The sequence below is a fragment of the Pteropus medius genome, unplaced genomic scaffold, assembly GCF_902729225.1.
Source record: "Pteropus medius unplaced genomic scaffold, Ma_sr-lr_union100, whole genome shotgun sequence".
NCBI classification, from domain to species: domain Eukaryota; kingdom Metazoa; phylum Chordata; class Mammalia; order Chiroptera; family Pteropodidae; genus Pteropus; species Pteropus medius.
Genome location: NW_024340701.1, coordinates 1,877,432 through 1,895,708, shown reverse-complemented (window position 1 = coordinate 1,895,708; position 18,277 = coordinate 1,877,432). Strand labels below are relative to the sequence as shown.

General features: G+C 34.2%; 1 protein-coding gene and 1 pseudogene across 3 annotated transcripts in view; one reads left to right on the top strand and one right to left on the bottom strand.

Annotated features, from left to right (window-relative positions):
* TESK2 (testis associated actin remodelling kinase 2) overlaps positions 1-18,277 on the top strand; it is a 107,299-nt gene that overhangs the window by 10,775 nt on the left and 78,247 nt on the right. For 2 of the 3 annotated variants that reach the window (XM_039884423.1, XM_039884414.1), the window contains exon 2: positions 9,922-10,232. In XM_039884423.1, the coding sequence (XP_039740357.1) occupies positions 10,011-10,232 (222 nt within the window). In that variant the 5' untranslated portion in view covers positions 9,922-10,010. Of the gene's footprint in view, positions 1-9,921; positions 10,233-18,277 lie in introns of those variants that run through there. The other variant, XM_039884432.1, reaches the window with a different exon arrangement.
* LOC120581364 (uncharacterized) lies at positions 14,340-14,459 on the bottom strand (annotated as a pseudogene).

The following is an 18,277-nucleotide window of genomic DNA, read 5'->3' as shown; positions in this document are numbered from 1 at the left end:
TCTTTGGATCCCTGATTTTTGGAATTCTCTGAGCTTCCTGGGGTTTTATGTCCATTTCCTTCACCAGGTTTAGGGAGGTATTCCATCATTATTTCTTCAAACAGCTGTTCAGCATCTTGATTTTCTTCAGTTACACCCATCAGATGAATATTTGGAGCCTTAATAGTGTCCCATATCCTCCTTAAATTTTTTTGTAGTCTTGGCATCTTATCTCTTGCCATTTTGATTGCGTGTCCTTGACTTTCCCATCCTCTAGATAGGGCATTTGATCCTTTATTCACTTTGTTTATTCCATTTAATATACTTCTTACCTCAGATAATGTGTTCTTCATTTCAGACTGGTTTCCATTTCCATGTTTTTTTTATCTCTTTGTTGAAGTTCTCACTGAATTTATCTTCACTTCCCAAAAATTCATTGAGCATCTTTATAACTAGTGTTTTGAACTCTGCATTTGTTAGATTACTTGACTGCATTATATCTGGATCTCTCTTCTGTTCTCTCATATGGTTTCTGCTTCTTTGTCTTCCCATTTTGCTGCCTTTCCATGTCTGTTTCTATGTACTAAGCAAAGCTCCTAAGTCTCTGGTCTTGGTGTGGATTTGTGAAATAGGTGTTCAGTGGCCCAGTCCTGGAGGGGTTCAGCTGCAGGCCAAATTTAGCCCCAGCCTGTGCTCCTCCGGGGCCACCTGTTAAGATTCAGCAAGCAATCCACAGATGCTGTGCTTATAGTTACCTCAAAAGGCCACACCAAAAACTGAGGCCTGCTGCCTCCATTGTGAGTCTAGGTGCTACTCAGCAAGAAGCACCTGATTTGCTGAGGATATATCTGGATGTATGTGGCTTGGGTGGGGCTGTGAGTTGGGGGAGGCGGGATTTCAGGGAATCCTCTGGGTGGAGCGATCTTTGTTATCCAGTTTGATGCAATCACAGTTATGGCGGTGCTGCATCTGCGCGCTGGGAGAGGGGAGAGCTCAACAGAGAACAATGGATACCGCAAGCACTTCTGTACAGAGTGTGTGAGTCTCGCTTTGGCCCTCAGTCCGACAATGTCTCCCTGTAAGTCCCTGATGCTCCCTGCGCGCAGCCGAATCGGCACTGGTGCTCAGAGCGAGCTGGTCCATCACCAAGAAAATCCACTCGTGGATGTGGCCCCTTTAAGAGGCTTCTGCCACTGCCACAACCTCGGTCTCAGCCGCTGGAGACCGGGCAGCCCTGCGTCCTCATCTCCATCCTACCTTCTGCTGTTGCAAGGTGCTTTCTTGGATTTCTCCCTAGTTGTATGGTTTGTTCATCAAGTTCCCAGGTGATTTTTCCTTGCTGCTGCTCTTCTTTTCTGTCACAACTTTGATTTGGTCGCCAGAGGGATGAACAGAGCCTCTATCATCTACGCCATTTTTTTTTCTTACTAGTTGTTGTAACTCTTAATTTTCCTTCAGAGTCAGAGTATGAACACAGTACTGTGCTTTTCCTATGTTTTTCTTTCCTTGGAATGACAAAGCTTTGTAACTTTCCAATAATAGAATGGCTGCTGGAGATATTAGTGAGCTCTTCATTGAGGTGTAGTAGGCGCAGTGGTTTAGTAGGCTGAGCTGACTCTGACCTCTGTAGTGTCCTATCCAGTGAACACTTTCCTTCATATTATTTGATTACATTGTGGCATTTGATGTTTGTCGTTTCCACCTTTGGTTTGTGTGACATGTTTTCTCTTGGTTTTATTCTTAACCTCTATTGTTTCTTTTTTGTCCTGTATGTTGATGTTCCCTTGGCCTCTTATCTGATCTCATCTAAGGACATAATGAAGAAGACCGGGCTTTGGCATACAGTAGCGACTCATTAAATATTACCTATTACTCATATTCTCTACTTCGGGAAACTCTTTAGAATATGTGTAAATGCTAATGATATTGACATCCACATTTCAAAGTCCAGTCCTATTTCCTGAGCTTCATTATGGTGTCTCTAGCTGCTTCCTAGATGTTTTCATTTGGTTTTCCTTTAGGCATCTCAAACTCAGGTCAGAAAAGAATTTACATCTCTACACAAATCTTTTCCTTTTGGTGAATACCTAGTAATTTCTTCGATCACCCAAACCAGAAGCATGGGAAGGATTCTAGTTAAACTTGGAGTCATTTTATGTACTTCTTATACCTGCTAAAAGTCACTTATCTCCTTTCCTATTTCTGTGTCCTTACTTCCAGTGCCTTAATTAAGCCCTTTTTACTTCTAATCTGCCATTAGCAATTATCATATTGAGTTGTACTCATAGATTTACATGTGTCTTTTCTGGGAGACTAACCTCTTGGAGGGATGGAGTCATGTTTTATTCAGTTTTCTATATCCTTCTCCCAGAGAGGCAATACTGTATTATTATAGTGATTAAGAGTACAGGCTTTTGATTTGAATTTTGGCTCTACCACTTCTTGGCTGTAAGAGCTTGGACAAGGTAACAAACTTCATGCTTGTTTCCACATTTGTGAAAGAGATAATAATAGTGCCTATTTTATAGGGCCACTATGAATATTAAATATTAAGCCCTTGGAAAAGTGTTCGGCTTATAGTAAATTCTCAGTAAATATTATAGCACCTATTATAATGTCTGGTACCTAGTGGGAACCCAGTTAACATTTGAATCAGTTAATAGAGGGCATTTCTGAATTGGCCAAAAGATTGTGATAGTTAACCTCTAAATGCCTTTACAACTTTCAACCTAAATTCTATTTTATGTCATGACTTAAGGCCTGGTAGAGGTAGTTATAACAGCAAATAAATGCTTATCCAAAAAAAGATAATACAGTTTTAAGAACTGGCTTTTGTTCTGTCACTAATATATGCCATTGTGTATATTCATGGCTAATTAAATAGGGATGCCAGTTTTTATTGTCTTCGGTTTGAATGGAAACTGCAACTCATTTCACAGCAGGATGGCAAGTTCAGCAGTATTGCTTTTATTTTTAATTAGGCAGTCATCCTGAAATGCATCTGTATTTGCTATGTGGGTCCATAGAAAGGATAGCAGCTGAGCAGACTTGTCATGTAGATTTGCCATGGGGTTGGTCTTGATACACACAGTTAATGTACTTGTCAGTATTCCTCGTCTAGAAAATGGTCAGTTTTCTGGGCCACATTTTACCCATAAAAATCCTTGTTTCCTTTTAAATTAGTTAGGGACTTTTTATGATTATAGAAAAAAAATATGATAAGGTATTATGTTTACGTTCCTTTTCTACTCTTTATACCCAGGGTGTAAAAGTCCATCCTGGAATTCTCAAAAATTCTTTTTAGTAACTTTATGAGACTTCATTGCCAACTTTGTGTACACATGATTCTGTACTTGGATGGATATTGATTTTTTTTGCTGGCTGGTAATTTGTGATATCCTACTACCTGTTAGTTGATAGCTGTTCAGTGCATTGCAGGATTTTATTTGCATCTACACTGTTGTGAAATTTTATCTACTTTGTTCCTGTGAAATGAAAGAGTAAGCAACAACAAATACTGTACATTAGAATAGAAATGGAGGAATGATTGGGAATTGACATATTCCCAACTGAATGACTGAAAGCCTTTTGCTCCAGAGGCTGGTGGAATTATCATCTGTATACTCTTTAGTCTCCACATTTAAAGCAGAATGGGGAATGGTAGTAGCTTTCTACCTAGCTAACATGCAATTTAGCTGTGTTTCCTGAGAAGATATGTCACAGTGGAAAGTGTTTGGAATTAAAACTACTGGCTTTGAATCCTGAGTCTGTCATTAGTTGGTTGACTTTGGGCAAGTCTTTTAATCTCTCAGTGTCATAATTTCTTCCTCTTTAACTTGGAGATAACACCTACCTTGCAGAGTTTTCTAAAGATTAGAGAAAGCTTTTGCAAAAACAACTTGGTAGAGTGCATAGCCCATGGTCAGTGGTGGCTGTGGTGGTTACTATTTCAAACAAGAGTATGGTCTAACTGGGAGTCCTAAAAATGTTTCATTGATTCACTGTAAAATGATTTGTGGAATTCTTAGTTTATAAAGATAAAATATATAATATTGAGTATAGGCTATTTAGTTGACTTTTTTCAAATTAAAATCAAAGCTTTTAATTGTACCTTCTTTGTGAAAAATAAATCAATCCCAGTGTAAGTGAAAATTAGCCTTTGAAAAGACAAACCTGCCTATGTAGAAAAGAAAAACAATTTAAACTTCCAAGCTTATAAATATTGAAATTGAGAACACAATTACTGAAAAATTACTTGTGTCCTGGTAAGCAACGTAATTTTGGCATTTTTGCTATTTCCTAGTTTAAGAACAGAACTGTTTCTAACCATTGTTTCTCAACGGGGGCACTATTGGCATTTAGGGCAGGACAATTCTTTGTTGTGTGGGACTGTTCTGTGTATTGTAGGACATTTAGTTTTCTTGGCCCTTGTCCACTAAAATGCCAGTAGTGCCCACCCCACACCCCCACTGTTGTGACAATAATTCCTCCCTGACAGGAACCTCTCTCTATCTCCTAAATTTTCACATGAAAACCACTGGGAATCTAGCTGAAATATTTTTAGTGAAGCAGACCATAGTATCATCAGTTTTCATTTAAGAATTCCAAAATTTTAAAATTATTCTTGATCAACAAAGTGTAGTCTCTTGAGTTGGGTGGCCTCTTTACAGTGAAACCAGCATTTTAAAAAATTATTATACCTTTCTAGTAAATGTGAGAGTAATTGTAATTGTCCCTAGTTCCCCTAAGGGACACTCTTAGTATCAAAAGGTAATATTCCATAAATAAGACCAAGAGAGGTAATTCAGAGATAAAATCTCACATTTTAAAGAATGTCTTTTCTGGTTTAAAATTAATCATTTTCAGATTTAAAAATTACAGTGTGGTTTTAGAGTCTATTTATATACACTTTTTCACTGACACTTGTGGCTAATTAAAATTTGTCAAATTAAATTGAACACTGCAAAGCTTGGTTGATTTCATTTAAAATGTGGCCATTTAGTATATTGACCAAAGGAGCAGTAGGCATAATTTGAAGTTTTCCCAGGATCAGCACTTCTCTAAAATGGATTAATAAAGTTCTGACTCCCATGAGGGAACTGTACTTTTTACCACTCAGTTCAGCTGTTTAGTAATTAGTATTACTTTAGCATATAATAGGGGCTCTACAACTAAATATCAATCAGTGTTTGTCATGAATGCTTTCACATTTTAAGTGTGTGGACTTGAATAAGTTAGGCTATCTAAAAATTCTCCTGATGCTTTTGAGTTTTTAGCCTAAAATGTAAATATTTCTTGGACCAAAAACTATAATGAAACTGTGGCAGAATAAAAGTTTAGAATCTAGAGACTTGGTTTATACATTGGGATGCTATTTATTTGCCAAATTGTTTTCAGATTTTTTGACCTAAGCATACTGTTGTATTGGCAACAGATCAAAAAAACAAACAAAAAACAAAAAAAATGGTTGTTTCTTTTTGTTAATTCCCCCCCAAATTAAATATAAATAAGAGTATAATATACCACCCAGAATTAACAAATATTGGTTAACAAAAAAATTAGCAAATTTATTATTTTATTGTTTGCTATAGGTTTTTTTTTGGTAAAAGGAACCAAAATATTAGTGCTACAGGTGAGGTTTCCTTTGTTTTCCCTTATCTCATTTCTCTTCTTTCTCACCAAGGCAGCTACTACTATGAATTTACTGTCTATCTTTCTAGTTCATGTCTTTAGACATTTACTATAAATATTTATTTTTAAATAATAATTATAATAACCAACAAGAGTTGAATGCCCACTGTTTGCTAGGTACTGTTCATTTTATTCAATAACCCTATGGTTGTTGTAAGAATTAAATGAGTTAATACATATAAAATGTTATAAGGTAGGTACTATTTTTATTTCCATTTTACAGATGATGAACTGGAGAAGTAGAGAGGTTTTAAAATGACCAGGCTCATATAGCTACAGGATATAGAGCAAGGATTTGAACCCAGATTGGCTCTAGAAGCTATACTTTCTAATCAATATGCTGTCTTGCCTCTCTATAACATATATTTTGTATGTTTTTAAAAATACACTTTTTATACAAATGATCCAGTCAAAAAATGGGCAGAGGAACTGAACAGACATTCCCCGAGAGGGCATACAAATGGCCAACAAATATATGAAAAGATACTCAACATCGCTAGCTATTAAGGAAATGCAAGTCAAAACCACAGTGAGATACCATCTCACACCTGTTAGAATAGCTGTTATCAACAGGACAAGCAATAATTAATGTTGGAGAGGATGTGGAGAAGTAGGAACCCCCTCATACACTGCTGGTGGCACTGCAAATTGGAACAGCCACTATGGAAGTTCCTCAAAAAACTAAGAATTGATCTACCATATGATCTAGCAATCCCTCTACTAGGTATTTACCCCAAAGACTTGAAAACTCATATCTATAAAGATATTTGCACACCAGTGTTCATAGCACCATTATTCACAGTGGCCAGGACATGGAAGCAACCAAAGTGCTCTATGATAGATGATTGGCTAAAGAAGCTGTGGTACATATATTACAATGGAATATTACTCAGCCATAACAAAAGATGAAATACTGCCATTTGGAACAACATGGATGGAACTCAAGATAATCACGCTAAGTGAAAGAAGCCAGACAGAAAAAGTTGAAAATCACATGATATCACTTCTATGTGGGATATAAACCTAAAAGCAACAAATGAACAGGACAAACAGAGACTCATGGACATAGGCTATAGACTAGTGGTTACCAGATGACTATAGAGTAGTGGTTACTAGCGGAGTGGGGGAGGAGGAGGGATGTAAATGGGGTAAGGGGGTCAAATATAGGGGGATAAGGGGAGGGTGAAGTGGGTAAAGGGGATCAAATATATGGTAGCTGAAGGAAACTGGACTTTGGGTGGTGAACACAATACAATATACAGATGTCAAATGATAATGTACACCTGAAAATTATAGGATTGTATTAACCAATGTTACCTAATAAACTTTATTAAAATAATAATAATAATTGAATCTTCTAAAAAAAACTTAGAAAGATGAAAGGAAATAAAATATTAACAGTGAAAACAATAAAATATACTTTTTATTAAAATTATATGCAGTGGGGATGGTCCTGTAATTTTTGAATTTTAGTGATGTCACTAACTACAACTTGCTGTTCCCTACTCAATATGCTTTTGAAATACATTCACATTGCTAGATAGAGTTCATTCATTGTAAGTGCTGTATATTTCATTGAAAAATATGCTACAGTTTATTGCTCCTACTAACTTTAGGTTTTCTTTTTTTCCAAACTTTGTATTATGCACAATACTGAAATTAAATGAATAACCTTATTCAGGTCTCCTGTGTTTATGTGCAAGTTTCTGTGAGCATATATCTTTTTAGAAATACTTTCCTGCCTCTTGAAAAGTATTGTGAGCCAAGATACAAAGCTATTTGTTTTTCAAAATAAAAATATAAAAAAATTCAGTCTTTTTTGCTGTTGTGAAACTCGTAACTGACTCCACCCAAACCAGCTCAGTTGGAATTACCTCCTGTCACCTAGCTGAGAATGTAAAACCTGACCTGTTGAGCTGCAGAGAACAACTCTGTCTCCCAAGCCTTAGCACAGAGAACAGCAGCTAATTTCACAGAGGCCACAGGGCAGATGTTATTCTTGAGGGCTCTGTGGAGGTTAACAGTGTATTTCATTCAAAATGAAATATATCTAAAAAATAAAAAAGTCAGTAGATGGCAAGTTATCAAATTGTTCAGTTAATTTAGCAGACAACTATGCTTTATATTTTCAGTTTTAACTTCAATATTTTGTATTTTATTTTTCTAAAGTAAAGTTTCTTTTTCCTTTTTTTCTATCTGTCCAAGTTACAGTTAGCTTGGCCTTCCTCTGCACTCAAGTCCTGGTCTTTTCTACCCAGATGATTAGCTTAATTTCTTACAACGTAGTGAAAAAACACCAAACTATGTGGTAATGAAATGGGAAAAGCATGAGCTTTGGTGCTGGATGGACCTTGGTTCCAATTCTGGTTCTACCAGCTGTGTATCCTTAGGCAAGTTACTTAACTTCCTGAGCCTACATTTTTTTTTCTGTAAAATGAGGATCACATATACCTTGGTGGTATGTTTTGAAGATTAAATGAGAAAATACTTGCAAAATTCTGTTTCGTTTTTAAGCTATTAATATTCCCCTCCCCTGCTGCAGAGATCTTCAACTCTTAGTATATGTAAGAATCACTGGGGAGCTTGGTAAAATTTTCAGGCCTCACTCCAAGAAATTCTAATTTCAGAGGTCAAGGTTGAGACCAAAGAATCTAGGTTTTAAACAAGCTCCTTGGGTAATTTTGAAGCAGATGATCAACAGGCACATTTTTAGAAATGCACTTGGTTTCTTGGTTTCTTGGTTCCAAGTCTAGCTTTGTTAGTAAAATAGCTTATAGCTATGGCAAATCATTTCTACTTTCTGAGCTTTATGTTTCCTCAAATATAAAATGAATGACTAAAACTTTATAGTTTTATAATCCTAAATTTTTGATCTGGTAATCTGTTGCCATTTTTTGGCAGAGGTTCAGTAGTGGTACTGAATTTTTTGGGCGGGGAGGAGGGCGGGAACTCAGATTATTCTTCCTTCTGTGGCCTCTGTGAAATTAGCTTAAGCAAAAATAATTTCCTTTTGAAGATAAAGGGATATGTCATGGAACCTTAAGCTAGGATGTAGTTGGGCCTCAGGAATCCGGGACTAGAGCACATAGGGAAAACTCAAGTTCTCACTTTGGCTGTTACCCCCACCCCCAACCCCACCCCCTTCAAACTGGCCCCAGTCTCTTGGCTTTTTTTGCCTTTCAGGCTACATGGTAGAAAATGGCCATGGCCAAACACTCCTGAGTTTACATGGCTTCTTTTTTTGAAAGCAGCCAGACTGAGGCTGGAATATCTTAATTCCAAATTGCTAAGAAAGTAACTGTGATTGGTGCATATTGAGTAGAGTGCCACTAACTTCTGGCTGTTGCTAGGGAGCCAGGGTCTTAATGTAAGGCTGGATAGGAGCCCTGTGGTTATTCTCCCCTTGTTGGAGGTGGTAAAGGTAGTCTGGGTTATGTATTCGCTACATTTATGAAAGCATTTCACTAATTGAAGAGTCCATTGTTGTATTTTGTATAAGACCCTTAAAATCGATTCTCATAGAAAAAAATAGAAGTAGGGAGAGACAGGCTATAAAAGAAAAAGTGGGCTTGTTTTTATTCTTAGTTATGTACCAGATAGAGTAGAGCCTTCTATAGTCACTTCTACTGAACTATGCTGTTTAATTAACAGTGAACTTTTAAGTTGCTTTTGCATATAGTTTTCTTCTTTTAAAATTATGTAATTCTATATTATAAAATCTTTGTCATTTGTTTTATATATTTGGACTTAATTTTTCAAATGAAGAGAAAATTATGAGGCTATGAATGGCATTATTGGTAGGAACACAGGCTTTTGAATAAGTCTTGCATTTTAATTTTATCTCTGCTATTTAGTGACTGATTACTTGACTGCTCTGTGAAATGAACATAAGAACCATTATATCATGGATTACTTGAAAATCAAATGACATGACATGACGACATATTTTTGGCTTTTACATTATGTTTCCTAAGTAGTGGGTGCTCAATGAATTAGAGATGTTATCATTGTTATTTTGTTTTTAGAATGTAATTGATGATCTTCATTATATTCTACTCATTTATGTTAAAGACTGACTATATCTTGAGCTTTAAATACATCAGTATTTTTGGAAAGTAAAGGCTTAAAGTGTTTTTCATATCTGAAAATCAGAAACTAGAATGTGAAAGAAGAAATATTTTTACATTGATAGTTCATTAGTTTGTATTTATTAATGATTTTAATGAAGTATCTTTTTGATCTCTTGTTTAGTGTCAAACTGGAAGAGAAGTAAAACTCAACAGAAATTTATAATGTGTGGCGTTCCTTCTTAAGAGAAGAAAAAAGTGATTATTGTGACTATGGATCGAAGCAAACGGAATTCAATTGCAGGATTTCCTCCACGTGTGGAGCGTCTTGAAGATTTTGAAGGAGGTGGTGGAGGGGATGGGAACGTGACCCAGGTGGGAAGAGTTTGGCCATCTTCTTATCGAGCTCTTATAAGTGCCTTTTCCAGACTGACACGTTTAGATGACTTCACCTGTGAAAAAATAGGATCGGGCTTCTTCTCTGAAGTGTTCAAGGTGAGTGATACTTCAGCTTTTCTCATATTATCTTGTTCATGGTCAGCTTCACTGCAGAATTGATAGTTGTGTTTAATTAGGACATAGGCTTTGCTTAGTCAAGGTATTGTGGATCTCGAGCAGTTTTCTAACTGTCCCCTCAAGCTCTTTATTAACTTGTGAGGTATTTTATTATTTTAATTATAAAATAGTGCATATTGATCAAAAATCCTAATAATATGAGTCTCTTTCGTTTCCCCTTCCCCCATACATATATCTCTCCAAAAATAAGTATAATTAACAACTTGGTATGTGTACTCTGGACCCTTTTCTGTGCTTATGCGTATATTATACACACATCTTATATACATATATAAAAACTTACATATACATCTAAAGAGATATACTTATATACACACATACACACATATGTACATACTCACACATATAGTTTTTGTTTGCTTAATTTTAATAAAATTCAGCCTTTAATGTTCCCAAGCAATCACATTTCCCTAGTTCATTTATTATCCCAGAAGATTATTTGAAGCCTTCTTTTCTCTAATCAAACTCTCAGGACTTCTTCTCTAGTCCTCACTCTCAGTGAGGAGCTTGCTTCCTAATTCACTGAGAAGACTGAAGCAAGCTGAAGAGAACTTCCACAGCCTCCCATCACCCCATATGGCTACTAACCCACATCTCTACCCACTTCCTTGGACTTTATTCCTGTCACTATGGATGAACTATCCATGTTCCAATCTAAGTCATACTTCTATTTATATGGTATATCCTGTTTCCATTTGCCTATTCAGAGACATTACCTAAGAAATTCTCCCGTCTCTTTCCTACGTCATATTTCACTCTCTTAAATTATTTTCATCAGCATGTAAATATTGTTATTTTTCTCACATTAAAAAAATCTTTAAAGGGAGAAAAACTTATTTTGACCACATCATCTCTCTTTTGCTATACTCCTTCATGTCTTGTTCTCTTTTGGACCAAAACACCTCTATAGAGTTATTTCCTCTCAACCATTTACTGTTCCTTTCCTTCTCTTTGATCCATCTCACTCTCCTTTCTCTTTCCCTCCTTCATTCTCTCCTTCCTTCCTTCTCTCTCTCTCTCTCTCTAATGTGGTAAGATATATACCACAAATATACCATTTTAACCATATTTAAGTGCACTGTTCAGTGGTATTAAATACTTTTACAATGTTATGCATTATCCATTTCTGGAACTTTTCATCATCCCAAACAGAAACTTATACCCATTAAACAATAACTCCCTATTCCCCTCTCCCCAGCCCCTGTTAACTCTGTTCTACTTTCTGTCTCCATGAATTTGCCTATTCTCGGTACTTCACATTAGTGGAATCATATAATATTTGTCCATTTGTGTCTGGTTTATTTCACTTATCAGAATATCCTAAAGTTTCACCCATGTTGTAACATGTATCAGAATCTCATTCCTTTTTATGACTGAATAATATCCCATTGTTTGTATATACCACATTTTGGTTATCTATTCATCTATTGATAGACATTTGGGTTATTTTCACCTTTCGGTTATTGTGAATAATACTGCTGTGAACTTTGGTGTACAAGTATCTATCTGTGTCCCTGCTTTCAGTTCTTTTGGGTATTTAGTTATAAGAGGAATTATTGGGTCATATAGTGTTTCCTTTAAAAAAACTTAAAAAAAAATTAAAAAAAAATTATGGTAAAATACACATAACAAAATTTACTATCTTAACCATTTTTAAGTGTACAGTTAAGTAGTGTTCAGTATATTCACATTGTGGTTTAACCAATCTCCAGAACTTTTTCATCTTGCAAAACTGAAACTGTATACCCATTAAACAACAACTCCCTCTTTTAAACTTCTACCTTCAGCTCCTGGCAACAACCATTATACTTTCTGTTTCTATGAGTTTGACTACTGGAGATGCTTTATTTTGATAATTTCAACTACCCAAAAATTACAAAATAATTTTTGCATGACAAAAAAAAAAAAACATTAAGAAAATTCAAAAGGCAAAAACTCACTTGGGGAAAAAAATGTATGCTATTTCATGGACTAAGTGTTAATTTCCTAATATCAGTGCCTAGAAATCAATAGAAAAACCAATAACTCAATAGAAAGCTGAATGAAAACATTCCGAATGAGCAGAATGTTTTCAGGAAAGGAAACATAAGTGATTGTTAAATATTTGAAAAGGCGCTCAACCTCCCAAATAATGAGCAATGCAAATTAAAATGCAACAAATACCATTTTAATCATCCTGTATCAATTGATAATACCATTATTGTTTGATAATGCCATTAGTTTGGTGAAGCAATGGGAAAATAGGCACACTCATATCTTAATGGTGGGAAAGTAAAGTGGTACAACTGCTGTAGTGGAGGGGAATGCAAATGGAAAATAGCTATCAAACTTATAAAGGGATATTCTCTTTGATTTAGCTAGAAATTCCACTATTGGGGATTATCCTCCAGATATACTTGCATGCTAAATAGCATGTTTATAAGATTACTTATTGTTTATAATGGCAGTCATTTGTAAACAGCCCAAATAGTCATAGAGGACTAATTAAATTATTAAGCATCCATGTAATGTAGTACTTTGTAAGTGTAAAAAGGATTGAGGAAGCTTTTAAGTTCTGATACAGAAAGATCTCCCAGATATGTTACAAAAGCAGGATTCATAGTATTGTGTATGATATGCTTCATTTTGTTAAAAGAGAGGGAGAAAAGCAGGAAACGGTATTTGATTCTGTAGTAATAAACTTTGAGAATACATAAGAAACTAAGAATAGTAGTTACTTATGGAGAGGGGTAGTGGGAACTGGGCAAAGTTTTTTAGAACTTTTTAGTGTGTATGTATGTATATAATTCATTTAATTGAACCTATATTAAAATTTATATAACTAATTAAATCAAAAGAGAAACGAAAATAAACTCTTAGACACAAGTCTGTTTTTCTGAGCACTGTTATGTTCCACTGTTTAAATTTGTCTATTTCTCTGTCATACCATACTGATTGAAAATGTTCTCTTAAGTCCCATTGGGTGCTCTTAAATAGATCTTAAATGTGAATTTTAAAATCAGTTACATTTTATGAAAACTTCTCTGGGATTTCTATGGGGAATATATTGATTTCAGAATTAATCTGCAGAGAATTGATATCTTTAACATACTGAATTATGTTTTCTAGTAACATGATATGTTTCTCTATTTAGATCTTTTAAATCTGTGGTTAGTATCTTTTAGATACTGGCAATAGAGCTTTTTTCCATTAGAACCCTCCATTTTGTTCATGGCAGTAACCAGACCCAGGTGAGTTATTCTCTCAGCTTTCTTGTAGCTAGAGGTGGGTACATGAACACAGTTCTGGATATTTCAATCTAAATGGAATTCTGTTGAGACTGTGGGAAAGATTTTGCTTTTTGTGACAAAAGGGAAAGGTGGAACTGACTGATGATTCCTTTCTTTCCTGCCTTAGAACTGCAGTAGTCACCTGGTGATTATGAGGCTGATGGCATGAGGAAAAGTCTGAGAATTGTAGAGAAGCCAGCTCTGACATCTTGGAGTAGCTCAACTAATGCAACTGTCTATCTCTGTACTTTTCGTTATGTGAAAAAAAAACAAACCCTATTTTTATTTACACATGGTCATCCAGATATTCTTACTTTCTCTTGAATATATTCCTAACTGATCAAGTGAGCTTCTGTCAAGTTATTTGATTTTATTAATAGAGAGCTTAGACCTTTCTTGCTGTATTTAGTCCTAGATATTTCAAGTACTGTTGCTATTGTGAATGGATTCTTGTTTTCCATTACCTTATCTAATTGGTTATTAATGATTTGTACGAAAGCTATTAATTTATGTATGTTAGTTTTATATCTAGCCTCTTTGCCAAATTTTCATTTTTATTCTAATAGTTGGTTAATGGTTGGTTGGTTGGTCAGTTGATGTCCAAGAATTTGCTAAGTAGATAGTCATATCACTTGCAAACAACAGTAGTTCTATGTCTTCCTTTTCTTTTTTTTTTATTTTTTAGGCTAGGCAACCCTTGGTTGACCTCACAGATTGCAAGGACCTTGTCAACTTACAACCCTCCCTTTATTTTTTATGCCTACAGCACCTGATCTTCCTAGGTAGTCTCCCATCCAAGTACTAACCAAGCCTGACCCTTCTTAGCTTCTGAGATCAGACGAGATCGGGCTTGTTCAGGGTTGACATGGCCATAGATTTTTCTTTTTTTTGATAACTTTTCTTTTTAGTGTGTGTCATTGCATTGATATCTAGTATGATGATTGAATAGAGGCAGGTAAGGATCGCAGGCAGCTTTAACATGTTTTGTCTGACTAGAATGTTTATTTTATATTTATTAATATGATGTTGGGGATATATACTTTTCCTTAAGCTGAGAAGGTTTCCTATTTCTAAATGAGGATTTTTGTTAGAAAAGATTATTGAAGGTTATCAAAACATTCTTGATATCTGTTAGGGTGATGAAATAATTTTCTCTTTTCATCTAAAAAAATGTGAATAGTAAATCTATTGTTTAACCATGCATTTCTGGGATAAATAATACTTGTTTATGATGAACACTTTTTCATACACTACTGGATTTGATTTGCTAATATTTTATTTAGAATTTATGTCTATGTTCATAAGTGAGATTGGCCTATAATTTTTCTTTTTTTGATACTCTGTTCAATTTTAGTATTAGAATTATGCTACCTTCATAGAAGGGGTTGAGAAGTCTTCCAGGTTTTTTCCTAATATTGTGGGTAGTTCACATTGCATAGGACTTTATGAAGGTTTAGGAGAACTTTCCTGTAAAATCATCTGATGGAGGTAAATTTTTTATTTTTTCAACTTTTTAGAAATTGGTTGTTAGTCTTTTCAGACTTTCATTCTCTTAAGTGATTTTATTTTATTTTCTTAGTATATAATTAATTTTTTCTAAATTTTCAGATTTATAGGCATAAATATTGTACATAATTGATGTGGCAAGGATTTCTAGTTTTCCAATAACTGTATTTTCCTTTTTCCATATTAAATCTTTTAGTTGGACACATAGATGCCATTTCCCAGCTTTTCTTAAAGCTAGGTATAACTATCTGACTAATTTTGTCCAATAGGATATTAGGAGAAGAGTTAAATGGCAGTTTTTGGGAATCTTTCTTTGCTCCTTTTTTGTCCCTTCTTCCTTCATATTGGCTGAAATGAAGACATCTTGGATTGTAAAGTGACCTTGGAATGGAGGTCACCTGTGGTAGAACAAAACCGAGCCTGAGTATTCAAGGCCTTTATGGAGCAGAGCTGCCTAGACCTATATTGCCTCCTCCAAACTTTTATGTGAGAGAAAAATCTTGTTTAAAGACTTCTAAAATTTGGATTTCTTTTATTTGTAGTCAAACCTAATTGTAACTAATGTTATAATTGCCTGTCATATCTATATATCTGTCTCCTTTCTCTAATGTGATTTATTTGTGTCTTCATTTTTAAATGAAAACTTAACACAGATTTATTTTAGGTTTCTTCTCAAAGGATTTGTCTTTTATAAAATCAGTTGTTTTTTTATTGATAAACCAAAGGCTTAAGAAATGAAGGATTCTGGAGCCTGCAAGAGTAGCTGTGAATTCACATTGTTCCTGCCCAGGGACGATTGACTCTGTGTTGTTTGCCAAACCTGCTGATAACTCCACCCTGGTTGGAACCTTACAAAGTTTATTACCTTTGATTCTCCTGATTATCTTCTGTTTATGTGTTGTGGTTCACTATGTTCTACTTCTTTTGTTTTACTTATTATATATATATATATATATTGTTCTTTCTGTAGCTTCTAGAATTTTATTCTTATCTCAGTTTTTCCTAGTATTTCATATTTTCTAATATATACATGTAAGTTTTAAAGTTTCCTCTTGATTTGGCCATATCACAGGTTTTTATGTGTTCTCATCATTTCTAAATGTAATTTAATTTCCCTTTTAATCTGAGAATTATATAAAATGAACTTTTAGAATTTCTACATGGTGAGGCTTATTTGGTAATTGTTTGATATTTAATTTCTAATTTATTGCGTCATGATCAGAGAAAATGGCCTATACGATGTCTGCCTTTTAGAGTATATTTAGCTTTTGTGTAGGCCTAACACATGTTCAGATTTTTTTGAATGCTGCAAGTATATTTGAAGCAAATATGAATTCTCTGTTTTGTTTGCATAAAGTTCTCTATATCTCTATTAGATCAAGCTTTGTATTGTTATTCAAATATTCTTACTGCAGTCTAATTGATCTATTTCTTATTAATATTATTATTTCCTCATGTGTTTACAGATTTCTCCTTATGTTTCTATCAGTATATTACTTGTTTCTAGGCCTGCTTGTGAGGTAGATATTAATAGAAACTCATGGTTATTATTGGATTACACTATAGATAGATTGTATATTTTATAAATATTGTCTATTTTTGTCCTGTTTTATGCTTTTAACTTTGATTTCTAGTTTATCCGATAGTATTATTATATACTTTCTTTCTCATTGTATGCATTTGCCTATTGCTTTGCTTATTATTTACCCAGTATGTCTTTTTTATTTCTATTTTTATTCCATCTGTGATAGTATATTTTTATGTGTCCTGTGAAACAGTTTCATATTTAAATTTTTTGATCCCAATTTGAATTTACCTATAGAGATTGTAATTTGTTTACATTTATTGTAATTACTTCTATCTTTATATTAAATAAACTCTTAAATGATATTGTAATGATTATAAAATTGAGGACAATAGCTATTGTCCTCAGCACTTTGCAAATACTATTCCCGCCCCTCCTTTTTTTTTTTACTGACTTTTATTGTTGCTGATAAATTCTTAGTCCGATTATTACTCTTGTTTATAGGTAATCAGTTTTTTTTTGTTCTGGTAGTTAGGATTACCTTATTCTTTGTTCTTTAGTTTCACTATGCTAGTCTAGGAGTGGACTTATTTATATTTATTCTGCTCAGGACATGGTATGTTCTTTTAGTTTAAGAACTCATGTCTGTCTTTAATCTTAGGAAGTTCTTGGGCATTATCTTTTTAAATTCTGCTCTTTTCTTTGGTCTCAAAGCCCCATTATATGCTTATTAGGTTGTCTTATACTATATTTCATGTCTCTTACTTTCTGTTTTACATTTTTAATTTCCTTACCTTTTTGTTTCTGTTTTTGTTTTTTGGGGAGTCATGAGTCTCAGTTTATTTTCCTATTTAGTTACTTTTCATTTGGGTTCTACTCTATTGTGGAAATCTCCGTTGAGATTTTTAATTTCAATTGCTGTATTTTTCTTTTCTAGACTTTCTATTTTTTTAAAAATGTGCTTTCCTTTTGTTTCCAAATATTCTTTTCTTGCTTTTATTTGAACATCTAATTTTGTTTAATTTTAATTGAATTTATTTTTAAAATTACATGGTACAAGCTCAAAAGATAGAAAAGGTTATTCAGTGAAAACTCATTTACCTCCTTCTGATCCCCAGTTTTCCTCCCTGGAGGCAACCAATATTTAATAGTTTCTTATGTATCCTTCTAGAGCTATTCTATACATAGATAAGCAAATATACATATGTCTATATCTGTATGTGTTTGTGTGAGTGTGTGTGCTTGTGCATGCATTTATATATCAGTTATCTGTTATTTATTTACTTATTTATCTACTACAAGATAGAAAACTACTAGAGTTGTAAGTTCAATGAAGGCAGGGATTTTTATCTCTTTTTATTAACCTGTGCATTGTTGTATCCTTATTGCCTAGAATTCTACAAGGCACATAGACCCATTTTTCTACAAGGTTATTTTTCTTGTATCTTAATGATTTATAGGAATCTTTTGTGTCTGTGCAGTGAATTAGGGATATTCCCCAAGCTTGCAGTATTTTTTAAACTAGCTTATAATAATTTTTGCAATGTAGAAATAGTTCATTTTGTTTTTTACTGTCTTAACTTTCATTTCTGACTCCTATTTCTTTTATTATTTAGGACTCCTATATTACACTCCTATTTTACAGTTACTGCTTTTATGTTTAA